This window comes from Culex pipiens, chromosome 2, assembly GCF_016801865.2.
Source record: "Culex pipiens pallens isolate TS chromosome 2, TS_CPP_V2, whole genome shotgun sequence".
NCBI classification, from domain to species: domain Eukaryota; kingdom Metazoa; phylum Arthropoda; class Insecta; order Diptera; family Culicidae; genus Culex; species Culex pipiens.
Genome location: NC_068938.1, coordinates 200,172,372 through 200,190,817, shown reverse-complemented (window position 1 = coordinate 200,190,817; position 18,446 = coordinate 200,172,372). Strand labels below are relative to the sequence as shown.

General features: G+C 35.5%; 2 protein-coding genes across 8 annotated transcripts in view; one reads left to right on the top strand and one right to left on the bottom strand.

Moving 5' to 3' along the window:
• LOC120419151 (uncharacterized) overlaps positions 1 to 18,446 on the bottom strand; it is a 274,388-nt gene that overhangs the window by 70,962 nt on the left and 184,980 nt on the right. For 3 of the 7 annotated variants that reach the window (XM_052707582.1, XM_039581791.2, XM_039581793.2), the window contains one exon: positions 7,242 to 7,280. The exons of the other annotated variants lie outside the window; for them this stretch is intronic. In XM_052707582.1, the coding sequence (XP_052563542.1) occupies positions 7,242 to 7,280 (39 nt within the window). The remainder of the gene's footprint in view (positions 1 to 7,241; positions 7,281 to 18,446) is intronic. 7 annotated transcript variants of the gene reach the window in all.
• On the top strand, positions 10,121 to 10,571 carry LOC120419153 (cytochrome c-2). Its single transcript, XM_039581797.2, has one exon. It carries the CDS (start codon positions 10,209 to 10,211, stop codon positions 10,533 to 10,535), a length of 327 nt encoding a protein of 108 aa, XP_039437731.1. The 5' UTR covers positions 10,121 to 10,208; the 3' UTR covers positions 10,536 to 10,571.

Genomic DNA, 18,446 nt, shown 5'->3' with positions numbered 1-18,446 from the left:
AACTCGCAGAACACGCGATCGAGAGAGGGGAAAATAAAAATAAAATAACGGCCAGAAATAGCGCGAAAAAGAACGTCGCGTCGCGTAAGGTTAATTATAAATGTTGGTCAAACTAAATTTAGTCTGCGCCAAGAGAAATTAAGCGACATTTTGAGCAGTGGTTTGGAAGTGCAATTCTCTCAAGAATATGAACGCTCTCGTTAGAGAGTGAGTTTCTTTTGGGAGGGAGAACGCTCAAAATTAAGGTTGAATATTTGAAAATGACGAAAACTATTTTATTGCAGTAACTACAGTTATTCCGAAAAAAAGATCACCAAACACCATGCGTCTCCACTATCTCGTGGCAAATAAAAGTGACATTTATTGCCTCAGCTCCCAGTATTCGTATCAAGTCCGACATAACAATAATGGGCCCCCCTTCGTTGCCCATTAGGAGGCACACTACATTTCCGGTCCCCATAAAACTGTCCACTATGTAGTACCAAACCAGCTATTAGTTAGTAAGTTGTTTGTTTCTGGCCCAAAATGGTGCCTCCTTTTTTGGGTTTTTGGCCGCAGCACACTTCCGACCCGATTTGGGGATGCCAAGTGCGTATTACTACGAAATAGAACCACCGCCAGCCTGGTCCTGTTGGCCACTGGCCAGAAAAGCAACAGCAAACCAGCCGGGAGTCCCCATTGGAATTTGTTGGAAACCAAGGCTAGCGCAACAGACGGTGACCCTTGCGCTGAATTGGCTGGCGGAACAATCCATGAATAGTAAAGTTGATTCTGGGGAAAGTTTCAAAAAACTTCATTGAAATTAACTTGTAGCATTTGATTTGATGATTAAAAATAATAAAGTTTTATAAAAATCAACATAAATTGCCTTTAATCACCCTAATCTCTTTAACTTTTATATTGAGGAAAAGTTCAAACTATCTTTCCGAAGGATAGATTGCCCCGATGGTGAGTGGAATCTCAAACTAAGGCATTAGCCAAAGTTAATTTAATTTACTGGAAGTTGCATGAATATTTAATGGACATCATCCATTCTGTTGATAGCAGCCACATCTATCCGTCTGGCCAATCCAGAAGCCCGCCACCGGATCACATTAATGTCACGTTTTGCATTTTTCTCTGAACAAAACAAAAAAAATCTCCTCACCACTGGTGACGGGTTAGACAGATTGACGACGGCAGCTATTTGAGCGGCGAGATGTTTTGACTATAAATTGAGTTTTGCATCATAATGGACGCGCGTGAAATGAATGGAAATGAGCGTTGAAGTGGGGAAACTTTTTTTTGCGATATATTTTTGGCGTGATGAAAATTAGAAATTCATAATTGAGCTTTGGCTGAAATTGATGCGACAGGTTTGCTCCGGGTGATATTCGAATAATGTTTATTAATGAGTTTTTCTGACTCGATGGGAAGTCATAATGATAAGAACAGATTATAATAATATGAATTTATCGGGCTGTTATACACATTTGCTAATTTTTTTTAATATTTAGATTTTAACGAATCTATGGCATTGCTTTGACCAGAAAATCAATTTGATATATCAAAACATTTTGTTCAGACATTTTGTTCAATTTTGTTTACATTCTTATAAGCATTTGGGATAAAATTGAAACTGTTCAGAAAAAGGACTCACGTAAAAATCCTGTTGATCTTCATTCCTCGATATTTTCCCTTGCTTGAAGGATCTCTTCCTCGACGATCCCTTGGATTCTGTTTGCTTTAAAAATCTCTTCCGGTTGTCAATAATTTCACTTTCTCATGGCTTGCATAGACATTTTTCTTGGCGAAACGAAGCTTTGAAGGGTGTTTGACATTATATTAGTTTGTTTTTGTTTACTGGACGTTGCCATGATTCTCTCCCATAGCTGGGTATCAAGAAAAAAATATTTTCAATCGAGTCTTCATTTTTCATCGTTCTGTAAACTGATGATTCTCTTCCTCGACGGTCCCTTGGATATTGACAACCAGAGAGTCGACTGTATTTTTTTCTTCCTAATTGCTTTGTGACAAATATGGATTTGCATCATTTTTCTTATCTTTTAACAAGTGTTTAATTAATTTATTTATTTTTCAGAATTTTTAATTAACATAATAACTATAGGAAAAAAAACCAACTCTGTCCTAACCATGTCCCAGCACCGAAAAGGACCTAATAAACATAATTTTATGAAAAATAGTCTTCTCGGTATCAATATTGCTCCATCTGTCAATTAATTTGTTAGTCCCTTCAAATAGCATTCTTTGATGTTTCGTTATATAATTTGATATCTCCAGCTCTCTTAGATTCCTGCAATATTGACGCAGAGAGTTCAATGTATTCACAATACTGTATGTTATGAAAAAAACTATAATGAAAATAATCTATATTTTTTCAAAATTTTTGTCGCTTAAAGCTGATTGAAATGTTTGGTTTTAAGAAAACAAAAGCATTGGCATTTTCGAGTTACATCTACTGTTAGTTCAATTTTGAAAAGAAAAAAAAATCATAAATTTTCCAACTTTTTTCACTTTTCCTGAAAAAACGGAAAATGTCCTGTAAGATCGTCTTAAAGTCATTGAAGATAGATCTTTTTGCAATTCCGTCGTGAAACTACTTACATTTCCTGTCATTCTTGAACAACGAAATAGCCTACTTTTCTGTACCAAAAATAACAGAATCGAATAGCAACACTTTTCCAAATAAATGCTGAAAAGTTCTACTTTTCAGCACTGAAATGGGTGCTGAAAAGTTGAACTTTTCAGCACTTGTTTCGAAAAGTAACACTTTTCAACATTTTTTTGATTTAAACGATTTATCGACAAAATACTTGAAAATTTGACTTGAAATTTCACTCAATGGGTTTTTCGGAATTGCAAAAAATGTTGTATGGAACTCGTTGCAAAACTTAATTTTTTCAGCACTCGTCGTATTTATCCAACTCGGTGAACCTCGTTGGATAAATGTACGACTCGTGCTGAAAAAATCCTCTTTTTGCAACTTGTTGCATAAACTACTATTTCCTAAAGGTTTGCATTAATCTTAGTTGAAAGGTTCTCCAAATCTTTGAACTTCAAATGTAACACCCTGGACCAGAACTGATAAATTCTAAATAAACACTAATTGAATAATTGTTTTGCACAAAAAGCTTCCAATCAAATAGTTAAATTTAATTTAAAATCAGAAAATCAAAAAAAAATACCAACTCAAATATTATTTATAACAAAAAAGCATAAAATTTACAATAATTTTTAATGAATGTAAAAAAACTGAAATTACTATTTGTACTATTTTTTTCCAAAAAGTCCAAATTATAACCTACACAGCAAATTCTGATGTTCGTTTTCAGTTAATATTTACTGAAAACTGCACTACTGAAATCTTCATTTAGTTTTTCGTGGATCTCCAGTTAAAATTTGTATGGAGCTGTCAAATTTTGCTGAAATTTCAGCAAGTTTTCATTTACTGAAAATTTCAGTAGTGCAAATTTCAACTTTGCCGAAGACACCAAATCCATCAGGAAAATCCTTCCGAAGATACAGTATTTCATTAATTTACATACCTCCAAAATTCTATGGAGACTTCTATGGAAAAATTACTAAAAAATTCAGTTTTTTTACAATATGGGTGTAAAATAATTGGATTTTTTTCAAAAATACGTATTTTTGAAAAATACTAAAAATATAAGTTTTTTACAATATGTGTATCAAATGATCAGGATTTTTTCATACATTTCTGTAGTAATAATATTTTTTGTGAAAAACACAAATTTTTCTCAAAACTACGTGTTTAAAAAAAAATACTACAATAATAATATTTTTAAAATATGGGTATTAGAGCGTTCAATTTCCCGTCCCGGCAAAAAAATTCCCGGGAATTCCCGGGATTTCCCGAAAAAAAAAAATATTTCCCGTTTCCCGGGAAATTTCTAAATTTCCCGGGAATTCCCGAAATTCAAGCGGAAGTATACATTTTCTTAACTTATTGGTAGGTACATTTTTTTAAACATACAAAAAAATAAGGAAAGAACTAAATTTTATTTTATTGAATTCAATTTACTCTTCTTAATGAACTTATCACTTCGTCGGAAAATTTCATGTAAAGATTTATTTCAGATAATATTAATTTCTGAACCACTCACAACTAGGAATAGATCTTGTTTATTTGTTGGGCAACAAAAATTACGATATTATGAAATGAAAAAAAAACTATTAAAATTTTAGTAGGCTTTTTTAACGAAAATTCTTATTATATCAATTGAAAATAAGGTAACTCTTCCCGCCAAGTTCAACACTGATTTTTTTGACGTTTTGTTTACCATGTCCAAATTGGAAGAAAACATTGAATTGGCATCAATAAATGTCTCTAAGAGGATTTTTGCTAGAAGAATTAGGATAATTTGTTTAAAAGTGTTCGAGAAATTACAGTCAAATGTTAAAAACTTATAGAGCACTAAAGCAAATAAGGGCGTAAGGTTTAAATCTGAAACTAATAAACAACTTTTTTTTCTATGAAAATTATTTTTACTGAATTCTTGTATTATCCCGAATCATTGAAAAATTCATTAAAAACTGCTTCGTATTATATAAAAAGTGCACAAAAAATGCAAACATATTTCAAATACTCAAATAGTAATTTTACCGTTTAGGAGCATGGATTAACTTTACTCACTTTCCAAACACTGTTATTATCAATACAAAATACAAATCATTATTTTTTGGTATTTTGAACAAATTGAATAACAGCTTATATATTAGGAAAATTTATATTTTTTCTTGAAGTTGTATTTTTTTACAAGCGGCGAAGGCTTTAATTGAACCTAACACTTATTTTGACCATTATTGTTGTTATTTTATACTATTTTGTTGAAAAATATCAACCAAAACCAGGACCAGAACAATTATCGATAAATTTCAAATTTCCCGGGAATTCCCGGGAAATTTGTTGAAAATTTCCCGTTTCCCGGGAATTTTGTAACCCCGGGAAATTGGACGCTCTAATGGGTATCAAATGATCGGGTTTTTTCATACATTTCGACAGTGATATATTTTTATGAAAATACTCATAATTTTCACAGAACTACGTACTTACTCAAATTTCAGTCGATATGTAATATATGAAAGACAAAAAAATTAAATGAAAAGTGCCGTATAGAATGAATTTTCTCTTTTCAAATTGTCGGATTGGGGGTTAAACTGGTAATCGCCTACTTGATACAGCATTTGACGTATTGGTCACAGAGTAAACGAAATCTTCCCTTTTTCAATGTTTTATTTAATTATTTTCTTAATCAAATTTACAACTTCATTTCCTAAAAAGTTAATACCGCATGCAATTCCATAACTTTTGACCTGTGGGAGTATGGGTGTTGGAGGCTGCTGCAAAAAGATGTGAGATTATTTCAAGTATACACCAACACACGCAAAAAGTTTCATCCATGATACGACCTGTTTCACATTGGCGAAAATCTCGCTCTTCAGAAGTTCATTTTTCGAGTGAGTATATCGAGAAATTAAAAGTGAGAGTGTGTGCAACATGGAGTTAAACTTTCTGTGCAGTTGCTGTGAAGGTTCCCATGGCACTTCGAAAAGTTTAACTTTTAATTTCTCGATAGCTTTTACTCATTGAGGTGAGAAAGGCAAAAATATGTTGAAAAAAAATTGCAGGGAATTTTATTTTTTCAAAAAAATATTAGTTTAATCATAACTCGACTGCAAAATTTGTGCCACATTATGGTTCAGAATATGCCTTTTAGGATCCCTAAAACAAAATATCTAAAAATATCAAAAATATAAAAATATTAATATTAAGTTAATTCAGCGATTGATAAATCTAAGAAATGGATACAATTTTTGCAGAGTGTAACATTGTTTCCTGTCTTTTTCAGAGACAACAAACATTGATCAGAAAATTTCTTATCGAGACACAGATTTTCGATTACTTTCATACCACTTTTGTACGGATACCTTCCAACAATGTTTATAGACTTGTATGGCTATTAAGGTGATCCTATCCGAAATAGGGTGGTCCAAAAATTGCGTTTTTTTAAAGATTTGCATTTTTCAAAAAATTATATCTCCGTAACGGCTGATTCGTTGGGCTTTTGAAATAACTAAGAAATCTTAAAAAAAAAACATAGCTGAATGCTCTCTCTTTGTTTGCTGGTCTCGGTCCCAAAGAGCTCATAGCCAACTCATAGCTGAAAATAATTTTCTATGATTTTACAGGAGGGTACATAAAATATCTAAAAATGGTGAATATACATAGCAGTAATTCTAAGATATGATAATTTGAGAAAAAAAATATCAGAATTCGGTACATTATTGAACTTGAAGTACCATGCGTCTCCAGCAAAATGTACTGGTAACGCAATTTCGATGGAGAAGAATGGTACTTGGATTAGTTTTTTTTTATATTTCAAATTTCATCATTTTATATAAATATAAAATATAAGATCGTCCGATTTTGTTCTAATGTGTAGTGTCACGAAGATTTTTTTTAGGTGCAACACTCAACTTTAATATTGTCAAAAAATATAATAATTTCTTCTTGAAATCCTTTTAACCATTAACACCACAATCTACTTAAATTCTACATGACATCAACATACCTTTATTCAATGAATGTGTAGAGAACTGTTTAAAATTGTCATCAGTTTGTTAGCACTTATTTTTATCAAAATTTTACGGTTGAAAGCACATTTCTAAGAATAACACAAATCTGTAAAATTCCATGCGCCGCCATTGAAGCATTTTTTCCATGGCATTTTATTAGCAACCCTTTTTTTATTTTTTCTAAACAACTGTTTCTCCATAGATAACAAATTTAAAAACAGATCACAAACAATAACTCCAAAAACACAAACTATACAAACGCAACAGCTTCGTTACTAACTATCGCTAGTGAAATTTCCGCGCTCGACCAGCCAAAAAAAACTAGCAACTTTTGGCGACAATTCCGCTCAAAACGAGAACAATATGTGCACTGACAGTTGAATTCTTGTGCGCGGGCCCTTATTTCCTCATAACTTGTTGCAGTGAATTTAAATATGAAAAGACAACAGGAAGAGAAGCGAGAAAGGACCACTAACTTTCTAGTCTAGCAGAACATTCTAAAAAGGCTAAAGTTTAACTGATGTTTAAACATTCGAAAAGATTCGATGGAGAGAGAGAGAACGGCCTACTAACCAGCTACTAAATAACACACTCATACTAGAAGAAAAAAAACTGCGTTTGAGAGAGAAAGAGGAAGAAAGTACCTGTTTTCTTGATGTCGCTGACAATGATAAAGCGCTTTCCTAATTATTTTTAATTTGAATTTACGAAGCCAACGTCGTTGTTGTTGCGGGCGGTGTGTGTGTGTGTGTGATACAAAAGATGCGCGCGCGTGTGTGTGTGTGTGTGTCAGTTGCAGCGCGTAAGAATGGTGTAATTTTGGTTGAGAGTGTAATTATTGTGGGTTGTTTTATTTTTTGTTGTTGCAGGTTAAGGGGAAGGTCAATTGTTCAGTCGAGCGCAATGTTAGTAGTGGAAGAGAGGTGGTGGTGATGGTGGTGGGTGGCAACGGCAGTAGTAGGCGGTGGGCGGTGGGTGGTAGTTAACGACGGATAGCAGCAGCAGCGGCAGCAGGGCAGTGTTTGTAGTTGTTGTTGTCGCAAGTCGGGGTGTCGCGGGACGCGAGAAAGAAAAGAAAGAAAATATCATTTGAAAATGATTCTTTTTTTTTTGTTTTCACAGCTACATTTCGAGCGGACTACCAACGTTTTGCTACAGTATCATCTACACAGAGATTTTTTTGGTTGTTGCGAAAAATGAAAAGAAGAAAATAAGATGCTATTCTAACGTCATGCCGGCTACTTTACTGTGTGTTAAGGGGATGCTAATTTATATCTCAAGGGAAAGGTTAGGGTCACGGTTGGATCTCTCGACTAATGCGTTGTTTAGGCGGCTTTTTTGGGTTTTTGTAATGGACAGAGATTTTTTCAGCATTTTTCGTTGAGAAGGAGCAGGGGAAATATACCCATTTTTAACACACTAAGTTTAACAAATGAAGAATGAAGAATTTTACTTTACTTTGTGCGTTTTGGTTTTTGACAGTTTTGAACCCCTTAACGATTTTTGCATTTTTCAAAAAATGTCACGAGATCATAGTTCGTGGTTCGTGTTCCAGGAAACAACTTTTGTCGAAGAGTGCGAAAAGATTCGTCAGATATTAAAATGTTACAGAATTTATAACACTGCCACTGAAAACTTTAACTTTTTCTTCAAGCTCTTCTGGCAAACAACAGCTTGCTTGGTTGCATAAGCGTCGCGACGCCTACCCTGCCGTAGCAGCAAGTGCTGCCAGAAGAGGGTGAAGAAAAAGTTTTTGTTTTCAGCGGTGTTGTTATAAATTCTGTAACATTTGAAATAGTGAACGAATCTTTTCGCACTCTTCGACAAGGTTGTTCCCTGAAAAAACCAAAACGCACCGATTTTACGGGTTCCCATTTAAACTTCTAAGTGCCATGTCCTGCCGCAAACAATCAAGCTCATATTTGGGATTCGGGCTCAGTACACCTAAGGGATCATGCCCTGAAATAGTCGAAAAATTCGACCATTTTGTTACATCCTAATATTAACTCTTGAAATGGTAATGCATTTTCAGATTTTCAAGGAATTTAGGAAGTATGTAATAAAACTGTTAGCATGTCGTCAGCTGTGTGCTATCTTGTGACAACGACCATTTAATACTTTTCGAGAAAATCGATTTTTAAAGTTTGATGATAAATATTTTCAAAACTATGAATGGTAGAGCCAAACTTTTTGAAGCAATCGGTTCGTATACTATCGCTTAAAAAACGCTCCAAGTTTCAACTAATTAGGTTACACCAGTTAAAAGTTACAGTAAATTATGTAAACAAAAATCAGAAAAGCACGTGTCACAAGTGTGCTTCGAAAGTAAAATTGTACTACGTGTCACAAGTGTGCACAGAATTCCCATACAAACTTAAATAGGCTTAAATCAATAGTTTAACCGACTTAATCAGTATATTTTCAAAAACAAAAGATTGCATTGCCTTCAGAAAATGTGTATCAACATAAATTTGAGAAAAACAAGAGAAATTTTCCACATTTTCCAACAACATGTATGACGTGTCACAAGTGTGCACAATCATTTTGATGATAAATTGGTCTATGTCACAAGTGTGTATTGCGATATCCGGGAAACGGAAGCGAGTTTCCAAAATCGGGTTAAAGCATCTTGTAGTGTTTGTTAAGTATAGCAAAACGTCATCATTAACTCATTTTCGACCAAAATGGTCTATGTCACAAGATAGCACACAACTGACGATGTATTGATTATTTTATGATTCTTCTATTTAGAAACGAAACTTGAAATAAGTTTTCTTTTTTGCAATCACAACTGAAAGCTGTAAAATTTAAGTAACAAACTTTGACAAATTATGAGTGATTATGCTGCATCCTCGACAAAAAATTGCAAAAAAAAATTTTAAAATAATTTGCGAATTACTCCACGACTCCCAACCAACAAAATCGATATTTGATTGAATTCATTTTGACCCTAGATGAGCTAGCGTATAAATCTAATTATATAAGGGTTCTTTTGAAATCAATTTAATCTTAATTAAATTCGAATCCTGTTCATGTTCCCTGAAAACTAATTCACTTTCATTAGTCAACCTTCACAATACAATACTAAAACGCCCAAACTGTGTCACAAAACAACATCAAACCTTGCATCACACTCATATCAACAGCCCTGATTGAAATGTGCCAATCTAATGAAGGCTCTCAGTTTAATAGGATTATTGCATTTCATTGCAAAACTTTTCGCCGGGTCACGTGGTGGGTTCAGCCCGGTGCTGGTGACGGTGGCATCCGAAGGCCATCCGGGCAGGGGATTGCACCGGTTGTCGCCGCCGGGAAAGCACTCTGAATTAAGGCACGTGAATGGTGCGGTGCATCATTGGCAGACATTAAATCCTAATGTTCTGAGTGGAATTGAATTTTAACTTTAGGCAATGATTGTAAAATGAGCCACACATGGCAAACACATGAAGTTTTATTCCTAGTTTTGGTTGCCCAAAACCTCAGCAAGCCATGCCACTGACATCATTTTCGAAAGTTCCAGCAAACCGAGCGGAAGCAACTGTCACAATCGCAGCTTATTTCCGTCGTTCGAGAGAAAATCAACAGTTTCCAACAACCCACAAGAAGCGAAAATGGGAGTTCCGGCCGGAGACGTCGAGAAGGGCAAGAAGCTGTTCGTGCAGCGGTGCGCCCAGTGCCACACGGTGTCGGCCGGCGGCAAGCACCAGGTGGGGCCCAACCTGCACGGGCTGATGGGCCGGAAGACGGGCCAGGCCGCCGGGTACAAGTACACGGACGCGAACAAGAACAAGGGCATCGTCTGGACCGAGGACACGCTGTTCGAGTACCTGGAGAACCCGAAGAAGTACATCCCGGGCACGAAGATGGTCTTCCCGGGGATAAAGAAACCGGCCGAGAGGGCCGACCTGATTGCGTACCTCAAGTCGGCTACGTCTTAGGGAATCTCGGAGCGTGAATTGATGAGGATGAAGCAGCTCAGAAATAAATAAAAAATGATTCCTTAAAAATTTCGTGTTGATTTCTGTTGAAGAACCTATCAACCCGAAATATTATTGGAAAAGGGAAAAAAAAAATTTATTGCAAGTAGGTATAAATATTAACAGAACTTTTCCCGTAAGTTGTTACTCTTTTCTATAAGCATACCAGAAAGTAAGAAAATGAGCCTCAAATAACTAACTGACCCGACTGCACTTTGTTGTAATGTCGAGCCTACCCGTCCGATTCTCTAATCCAGCTTAGCGCTCATAATTCAATTATAAACCGCGTAATCCGACCCATGGCGGCTTTTCCTCCCCCTTTTGTTTACAGCAAATTTTCTCCCCATTCCTTGCTGTAGACAAACAAAACTGACGACTCGCGCGCGTGGAAATTTGTTTGCTTTTGCGTGTTCAAGCAGACGCCTGTGGAGCTTTAAATCAGCCCTAAAGTCGTGACCAAAGGGAAACGTGGCCGCCACCAGCAGAGTGGCACCACGACGTGGAACGTGATCCTGCCTTGGCATTAAAAGATAAGCTTTATTTATTGTTTACACCTAGCATTGTCGTATTTTGTTTGTGAGGTCAGTTCGATGTGATTTGGTTCAATCTTCGCCTAAGAATTAATCTGCAAACCAAACAATTCTTTCAATGTAGACTTCCTGAAAGAATTAATGTTTCTATTAAAACTTTTTCAAACTGCATTTGTGCTGCAAAATGATAAATGGGCTCCGGCAAAGCGCACACACACAAAAAAGAACTTGTTTAATTACCATAAGTCATGGGGACCCCATTCGTTAGCAAACTTTTTCGTCCAAGTTAAGCACTAAATTATTACTTTGCCGTGTGCCAGATGGCACAAAAGTCGTGTATGCATTGGCGGTTTGCGATTACTGTGCTCGCCGGTAGAGAAAGTTGCCGGAAAATCTGTTGCGTTCACTGTGAGAGGAAATATTTTTTTGCAATTTTGGATTCACTTAAAAACGTTTCAGAAGATCCAAATTATTGCATCAATTCATAATATCCAAGATTATCTATACATATAAAAAATTACGACGGTTTTGTTCGAACGCGAATCAGTTCAATACGGAGCGTCGGATCGGAGCGCTCTTTGTTGCGTTGGGTTCGTATTAGCCTAAGGAAGGTTTATACGCTAACTAATTGACACTTTGGCCACTCTGGAACCGATTCCGGAAGATCTGCAGATTGTATGGGAAATGTTACGTAATATCAAATTTTGATCACAGGAGGCTGAATTAGCGAACAAGCAAGAAACAAAAAAAAAAGTCAAAACGAAGTTTGTCGGGTAAGGCTTGTTAATCGATAAAATTATCGTCTGACGACAACGATAATGGTTATCGTTATCGTCGGCACGATAAAAATAATCTGTTGTTATCGTTATTTCGATAATTCTATCGGCGATAATCTTATCGCCGATAATGGACGATAACTAATTTTTAAAAAAAATCAAAAATCGATTAATTCAACCATTTTCAATGTTTTCACCAAGAATATATTTTTTGAAAATGTAGTTAGTTTCAAAGTATAAATACAGTAGACTCTCTCGTTGTCGATATTGAAGGGACCGTCGAGAGAGGGAGTTATCAAATTATAGAACGAAAAATCAAAGCAATCTTATTGAAGGGATGACTGAAAATTTTATTGACAGCTGGAGCAATATTGATATCGAGAAGATCGACAGCCAGAGAATCCACTGTATGTACTAAAAATTGTTCACAAAATATAGTATTTTTTCGAAAATACTCAAATTTTTAAAATTTGCAATAAGCAATACGAATTGAAATTTTGTATGCTTTTTCAATTCATTGGAGTTTTTTTTTTTAAATTTTAAAAATTTTCACAAATTACCGTGTTTTGCCTTTCTTACTAAAGAAAGGTATTGGTTTTACTTTATGGCTGGACGTCATTTCCATCTTCGTAAATATTACGATTCAGCATGAATTTTCAGAGCATGAGCATGAGCATGAGAGACCATCCATGGTTGTCCTTCTCCGTTGCTGAACAGGACCGTAATATCCTATCAATACAACTGACCATACGCTTAAACGATCTAATGGTGTTTCCCTTATCAACAGCATGTATGAATGCGTTGAAAAGATAAAACATCAAGATCATTAAAACTAGATCTGAAGCAAATAGGTTACAGTCATTGGCCACCAACGGCGCCCGCCATGTCAGTTTGTAGATCTCGGGGGGATTGGGACGGGAATGTTAGTTAGCACAGGTTGCTACAAAGGGTGGGTTCTATACGATATCCACACCCCCACGTGTGCCGGAAAACTACTTCTACTTGGGATTTTGTTAGTGGGAAAGGGTAATGGCCAGGATTCATCATAGAGGATGATGATGCGACCCAATAATCAATAAATTTTGTTTAATGATGTGATGTATTATGCATTCTCAAGGCAAACAGTCGGAGGATGCGGATGAGATTATTCCCGGTTATTTGGTGTTAAGTTTAGCATAAATGATTCAATCTTAGACAGCCGGCTGTGGAATGATAAAACCAAATAAAATGCGAAAACGCGAAACCGCTCGGACCGAAAAACACCCACAATCGGGGGGAAAAAAGACGGAAACGGCAACGAAAATCCGGCTTGCTGACCGCGACGCGAACCGTTCAAATTCTCCAAAGCAACTGTCAAACATCGCATCGAAATACACACACAATCGGGGGGGGGGGGGGGGGAAACAGAGACGGAAACGGCAACGAAAATCCGGCTTGTTTACCGCGACGCGAACCGTTCAAATTCTCCAAAGCAACTGTCAAACATCCCGAAATCACCCGGGTCGAAATACACACACAATCGGGGGGGAAACAAAGACGGAAACGGCAACGAAAATCCGGCTTGTTTACCGCGACGCGAACCGTTCAAATTCTCCAAAGCAACTCATTACGATTCAGCATGAATTTTCATCGGAAAAATCGTCAAAAAAACCACACTGCATCGATTTTCGACGCTTCGTCGCCAAGTCGACAAGTTGTTAAGTTGAGCTTCAAATACAGGCACGAGAATGCTGGCGCATATATTTTGTGGCTTGAGATATACTTGTTTTGTAGAAGCATGTCTACCGATGTTTCCTACAACATGTAAGATATCGTAGCTTTACGGTTTCTTTTGCCCTGTCCATCTGTGCATAACTGTCCAATGTTTATGCTTTTGTGACATAGGACATTTATCAAGCGAAAATCAAATTGTTTCCCATGTGCTCCTAAAATCTCCTAATAGTAGACTTATTTTTTCCGTATTTTTTTTCTTTTGCACAAATCTTTTCCGAAGAGTTTTTTTGTATAGCTAATTCTTTAGACCAAAAATTTATAAAATTTCAAATTGATAACATATCAAACCGAGAAAATAATGGACATAACAAGTAATTCTCCACCAACTCACACAGCAGTTGCCCCGACAATTTTCGTGAAACTTTGCTCTAAGGGCTATTTTTTATCCCTGATCACGAATCCAAGGTTCATTTTTGATAACTCGTGACGGTTTCTGGATTTTTTTAAACACGCTTTTCAGTGATTTTAGCCCGAAACCGTGGAAAGATAGGCATTTGGTGTTAAAATTGACTTTTTTTTTGTAAAATTTGAGCGTCCAATTAAATGAGCATGGTTGATTGTCAATGAGCTGCTACTCCGTTATTGACCGATCAGCTGAAGTTAAACAGCAAATCAAAAATGATCATTGGAAGCCAACCATCGTTCACTGTTTAACCTCTGAAGATCCTTAATTTATTAGTCAATACCGGCGCCTTGCCAAGAAGCCCGTAGTTTAACAAAAACGAGGAACAGCTTTTCGCTATATACCTGTTGACACCGCATGAGACCGTTGAATCCACAGCATCTCCTTCAAGCATCACGGGATTAATATTTTTTGGTTTAGTAGGACAAGGCATTAGTTTGTCGATGCCTCCCGAGCTACGATACTATGGGGAAGACTCACATAATAAACCCGTCGCCGAGCCCTCCGAACTACGATGCTATGGGAAGGTCTTTCTAATTAACTCACCAAAACACCACGCACAGTTATTTTAAAAACTTTTTGCACCACGATTACTAAGACGATAAAACCATCAGCGTGCCTTTTGATCAAAGATGATATAGAAAGGAGGACTTTTTCACCAGAAAAATTCGAAAAATAAATGTGGAGCGGCCGTGGCTGACTGGTTACGGTGTTCGCTTTGTATGCGAATGGTTCTGGGTTCGATTCCCATCTGCTCCCAACGAGAAAGTTAAGAACACATAAATTTGAAATGATGAATATGAACGAAAAATCAAAGTCGCTTGAGGCGGGGTTCGATCCCCCGTCCTTTGGATTGGTAAGCAGAAATGCTAACCACTAGGCCATGACGACCTGGTGAGCGTGGACTGGAATTAGGAATACTGTTACAGAGAGCGAGTTGTGGCGCTATAACCACGGCAAATAGTGTCCAGGGCATTCGTGGAAATACAATGTCCCATCCCAGAGGGTCCCGGAGTACCAAACCTTCTTAGCATGGTGCTCCCAACGAATACAACCAAATCACGGAGCGTATGGTGGTGTGTCCCCACGCTTCTTCCTCCCCTGTCGATTCAGAATTGTGTTGTTGTTCGAACACTCAGTGCTCAAACTCAACCCAATTACGAGTCATCTCTGCGATACGGCTTTACGCAGTAGGCCTGGCCGCTTTAACGCTTGTGATGTTTCAATGCATTCTAATGAGGTGGCGCACTACAAATGTTAATAAATGACAAGAAGAGTGCTAGGCGTCATCTAACCTAAGGCACTCTCCAGGATCCCTTCGAAAGATTGGCTGCGCTAGGGTCTGATTAGATTAGATTAGATTAGAGAAAAATTCGAAAAATAAATGCTCAATTTACACGACTTCGTGCCTTCCGATAAACACTGATGTGGGAAGGGCTTTGAAAATCACAAAACAATTAATTAAGATTATAAAATCATTAAAAAACACCAATTACTAGAGGTGAGCAAAATCGCTCTTTATTTGGAGCCGCTCATTTTCGCTCGCTCATTAAAAAGAGCAGTTCTTTTGAACGGCTCTTTCGCTCTTTTTCAAAATTTTGATGAAAAGGCTATTTTTATGATTGGTGTTTTTAGGTTTTTTATTGGCCTTTTAAGAATTATTTGAAGAAAAAAACTGATTTTTTTTAAGATTACTGCGTTTTTTTTTGCGTTTAAGGACATACCTGCGTTTAAAAACCATAGGTCTTAGAGGTCTCTAAGTCAAGATTTCTATTTGAATCTAAACGTTGAAAAAGTTGGATGTCACCCAAACTTAAATTTAGGATTTTGAAGAAAATTGATATTAATATTACCAAATTGGGTTTATTTCTGGTAAAATATTAAAATACTAAAATTATTTCGAGAAACACACCTTGATTTTCTCAATTCCACAAAAATCTCTTGTTTTTTTTGAAAAAGTTGCTTTGACGTTTAGCGTTGATTCAACAAAAATCTTGATTTTCAAATCAACAAAACGTTTTGTTGATTCAAATATGCCTTATTTTTCTGCGTGTAATACTAAAGCTTAATCGGACAAGAGGATTTTTTCCACTATCTCCTGGGCTATTTAGTAGATTTTTGGTAAAATTTTCCAAGCTAAGCAATATGAAATGCTCAAATTTGTATTCCATATTTTTGTATCCTAAAGTACACCATAGGACAGATTTGACAAATTTGACATTAATTTATGCATTAAAATATTTGAAAGAATGTTTTTGAGAATGGAAAATGTTAGTTTTCTACTACAATTTGTTGAAAATTAAATGAATTATATTTATAAAACTTCAGAAAATAGTTTCAAAAAGAACCGCGGCTCTTTTTTTGTGAGCCATGGTTCGTTCGCTCTTTTTAGTGAACCGGCTCTTTGAGCGGCTCGCTCTTTTTTGCCCACCTCTACCAATTACGGAACAAAAATGACGCTCAAAACACGAATAATCCTGCAAGGCAAGTGCGAAACAGTTTTTGAAAAGGTGGTGATGATCATATTTGACCACTTTTTCACAGTTTTAATCCCTAAAACTCTTTTTTTTTTTCAAAATGTAAACTTTACACAAGAATGACTTTTTGGACGTTTGTCGAGGCTCGTGCCATGCTTGAATGTGAATTTCATTCTAGCAGTGCACGAGCCACAAAGACATTCTAAGGGCAATTTATAATGCAAATTTTGTGATTTTTCTGAAAAAAATACTTTCGAGTTCACTCGATTAAGTTTTAGTAAAATGGTAAAAATAATCATTTTTTCAACAAACATTTTCGTTAATTTCTTATATAGCAAATAATAATTAATAATCAAAAAATATTTTTTCAAAAACTTAAAAATTTCAATGGAAATTTAAGTGCAATCAGCTGAAATCAATTTAAAATGCATTCCCCTGTGTTGAGATTATTTTCTGGCATGTTTGGGTTCATTCAAAAATCTTTTCAATTTTTGAAAATTTTCAAAAAGTTTTGTTTTTTGCTAGCATTTTAGTTTTTGTCAAATCTTATATTTTTTGAAAACTAATGATTGCAAAACAACAGAAAAAGATAGTGTAAAAAGGATTTTAAAACACTTTTTTCAGTCAAATGTCTCCGTCCAGAGCCGATGGACTAAAACTTTGAAAAATAACTGCATTGGCCTAACTGAGAACTGGAAAAATTCCAGCAATTTAAGAAGTTTTTGTTAAAAAAATACGTCTTTTTGGAATTTTGAATAGGCAATCAAATTGGGCGTCCAATTTAACACAAAAGACACGGTTCGAGCTACAAATCAATAAAAACCATTTCTTGGTAAACATCGAAGGGTCCAACAGCCTCTCCGTTACGAGGTTTCGAAAAATTTTCTTGGATTCGGATCAGGGACCAAAAATACCCATTAGAGCAAAGTTTCACGGAAACCGTAGAGGGGTCGAAATTTCATAATTGTTCAATAGTGATGTGTCTTTTTGGAAGCTAGTGCTAATTCAAACTTCAAAAAGTGTTGGAAATTATATAGTTCTGACGTAAATGTACTGTTTACCCCAGGCCTGCCCAACGTCCGGCCCGTGAAGTCATTTCATCCGGCCCGCGACGGCTTTTCAAAATAGTTCTATGACTGGCCCTTCATGAAATATTAAATAAATTAGTTCAGCATCCAAACAAAAAAAAGTTTGAGATCAATTTTCAATTGAAACATTAAATAACTAAAACATTAAATAAAATGTTGCTTATTTAACTTATTATTTAGATTTTGCTTTTGTAGTTTTAATTTTTTTTTTCAATTCAAATATTCTTTATGTTTGAATTTAATTCTCACTTTTTCTATATTGATATTTTCAAAGTCAATTAGTTAACTGAAAAATGGCGCAAGAAAACAAATGTAAAAATGTGAAATATCTATGTGAAAAAACTTGGATTGTTGTTCAAAAATGAACAGAAATACACTTAATTTAAATTTCAATCAGTTGTTAATGTTTTTACCTGAGGAACTTTATTAATATTGATTTTTTAAATAAATGAGTGAGCAAGGAATTGTCTATTTTTTCGAAACAATTTTTCAATGCTATAGTTTCGTTTAAAAAAGGTTAAAAAAGCAAATTGATCATACTTAAAAAGAAGATTGCTGCAAATATTTTTAAACATTAAAAATAATCCCAAAATGAGTCTAGAAATTACTTTGAAATTCAAAGAAAAACGAATTGAAAATTAATCAATACATATTTCTCTACACTGTTTAAATTTTTGTGTATTTAAAATGACTTTAAAATATCTTGTAAAATATTTGGGTAAACGCAAAAGTGTTTTTTTTTGTAAAGAAGATTTGCATCCAAATTTTGTTTCAATAAATTTTATCATGCCTCATTGATATTTTTGTGTAAATGAAATTAAACTT

Bases quoted from the DNA above. Each gene is read 5' to 3' on its own strand.
- LOC120419153 (XM_039581797.2), top strand. From the start codon at position 10,209: ATGGGAGTTCCGGCCGGAGACGTCGAGAAGGGCAAGAAGCTGTTCGTG.